The sequence below is a fragment of the Alligator sinensis genome, unplaced genomic scaffold (genome assembly GCF_000455745.1).
Source record: "Alligator sinensis unplaced genomic scaffold, ASM45574v1 scaffold1280_1, whole genome shotgun sequence".
NCBI classification, from domain to species: Eukaryota; Metazoa; Chordata; order Crocodylia; family Alligatoridae; genus Alligator; species Alligator sinensis.
This window is the reverse complement of record NW_005844174.1, coordinates 3,147-4,880: the sequence shown is the minus strand read 5'-3', so window position 1 is coordinate 4,880 and position 1,734 is coordinate 3,147. Positions and strand designations below refer to the sequence as shown.

At 59.1% G+C, this 1,734-nt stretch overlaps 1 protein-coding gene across 2 annotated transcripts in view; it reads right to left on the bottom strand.

Annotated features, from left to right (window-relative positions):
- Positions 1 to 15: 15 nt before the first annotated feature.
- LOC102375041 (T-lymphocyte surface antigen Ly-9-like) overlaps positions 16 to 1,734 on the bottom strand; it is a 3,744-nt gene continuing 2,025 nt past the window's right edge. The window contains exons 4-5 of one of the 2 annotated variants that reach the window (XM_006039309.3): positions 1,037 to 1,297; positions 16 to 693 (exon numbers count right to left, since the gene is read on the bottom strand). In XM_006039309.3, coding sequence (XP_006039371.2) covers positions 551 to 693; positions 1,037 to 1,297 — 404 coding nt within the window. In that variant the 3' untranslated portion in view covers positions 16 to 550. The remainder of the gene's footprint in view (positions 694 to 1,036; positions 1,298 to 1,734) is intronic. The other variant, XM_025195871.1, reaches the window with a different exon arrangement.

Genomic DNA, 1,734 nt, shown 5'->3' with positions numbered 1-1,734 from the left:
TCATGCATTGTTGGGAGCTCTCCCATGATGGGGCTGGGCTGGGTTTGTTGCAAAAGAGAAATGCGGGGCTGGAGTGTTTGGGCATTACCCCTGCCAGTGGAGAGCCTGCCTTACAGGGACGTTGGCACCCACAGTGCTGATGGCTGAACAAGCCCTGGGACCCACGGTGCAACCTCAAGGGACTCTTGGGGCATGGGGGGAGGATTGACCCTGAGGGTTCAGAGACAGACAGCGCAGAGGAGGGCAAGTTTGTGTAGAGGCTGCAGCTGCCCCCGGGACAGCGGTGCTGTGTCTTGCCCATGTCTGTGTGCCCCTGAGCCCAGCCAGTGACTGCCCTGCAGACTGGGGTCCTGATCGTTTGGCCCCCTGGGCAGGGGAGGAGGCAGCGATGGGGTGAAATTTCTGCAGGGCGCCCGTGCTGCTTTAGGAACTGGTCTCAGACACTCATAGTCAGACCCCGCAGCCCACCGGCTGCTTCTCCTCCGTGCTGCAGCCTCCCCTCATCTTCCTCTCCGGGAGTGGAGCAGGGCTGGTGTGGGCTCGGCCCTGCTCAGTCCTGTTTCGGTGGCTTGCTAGCCATGATGTGCACTCCCACAGTCCCGGTGATCAGCACCCCCAGCACCAACAGCAGGATGAGCCCCTTGGCCTGGCAGTAGGAGAGTGATGAGGCCTGGGCAGGCATGGTTGCTGAAACTAGAGCAAGGTAGAGGGTCAATGCCAGGGAGAAGGGGCTGGTGCTTCCCCACGCTGTTTGCCCTGGGGGGCAGCAGGGATAGGGCCAGCCCCTGGGGTACTTCCAGGGGCAAGAGGAGCCCTGCAGGGAGCTCCATGGTTTGGGGCCTCCCTGCACAGAGATGGTGCATGTGTCTGCCTGGGTAGGAGGGTCAGAGCAAATCTGCAGGGGAGGAATTTGGGCTGGAGAGTGGTGCAGCATCTGCCTGGAGTCAGGTGCCTTGTGGCCCCCCAACAGCCTTCACCATGAGGACCATTCTCCCCAGGTGTGGGCTGCATGTAGCTTCCCCACAGGGCATGTTACCTGCACAAAGGGCCTTGACAGAGGCCGTTGTGGAGCTGCTGCTGGCGGGGTTCTGCACTGCGCACGTGACGTTTATAAGAAGATTTGGGTGAGTAATGATCATGATGGATCCTTGACTGAACATACGGAGGGACTGTGGGGTGCTCCAGCTGTACGTCACCTTGTTGCCTCCATTGGGGATGGTGCAACTCAGGTTCATGTTACAGGACGAATTCACACAGCTCTGGGCATTGCAGTGAATCATGGGCTCTGGCAGCCGCTCTGCAGGGAGAGGGAAGGAACCGAAATGGGAGGACACAGGTGTGAAGGGAAGAAAACAGCGCCTTGCCTTCCTGCAAGCAATTATCTAAGACACTACTGGGAGAGCAGAGCCCCTGAGACCACCAGGTGACAGAGCAGAGAAGATAAAGGCCTATCAGCCCCCACTCAGGCGATGCTGGATGGTCCCTGTAGGAGGCCCTGGGGATGGAAGACCCCCAAAGGGATGTGTCTGGTGTGAGATGCCCCTGATGACTGATATTTCTGTCCAGGAGTACTTGCTCAGAAATATCCACACTTGTGTGCTCTTAGCGTGGAGGTGACAATGGTGCTGCACAATGTGTATTTACTCCGGCTGCAGCTGTAATGCTCAGAGCCCGGATCTGTCCAGTGCCCCCGGCTTGGCTGATGTAGGGGAAGCAGAGACCGCTCGCCCCTGG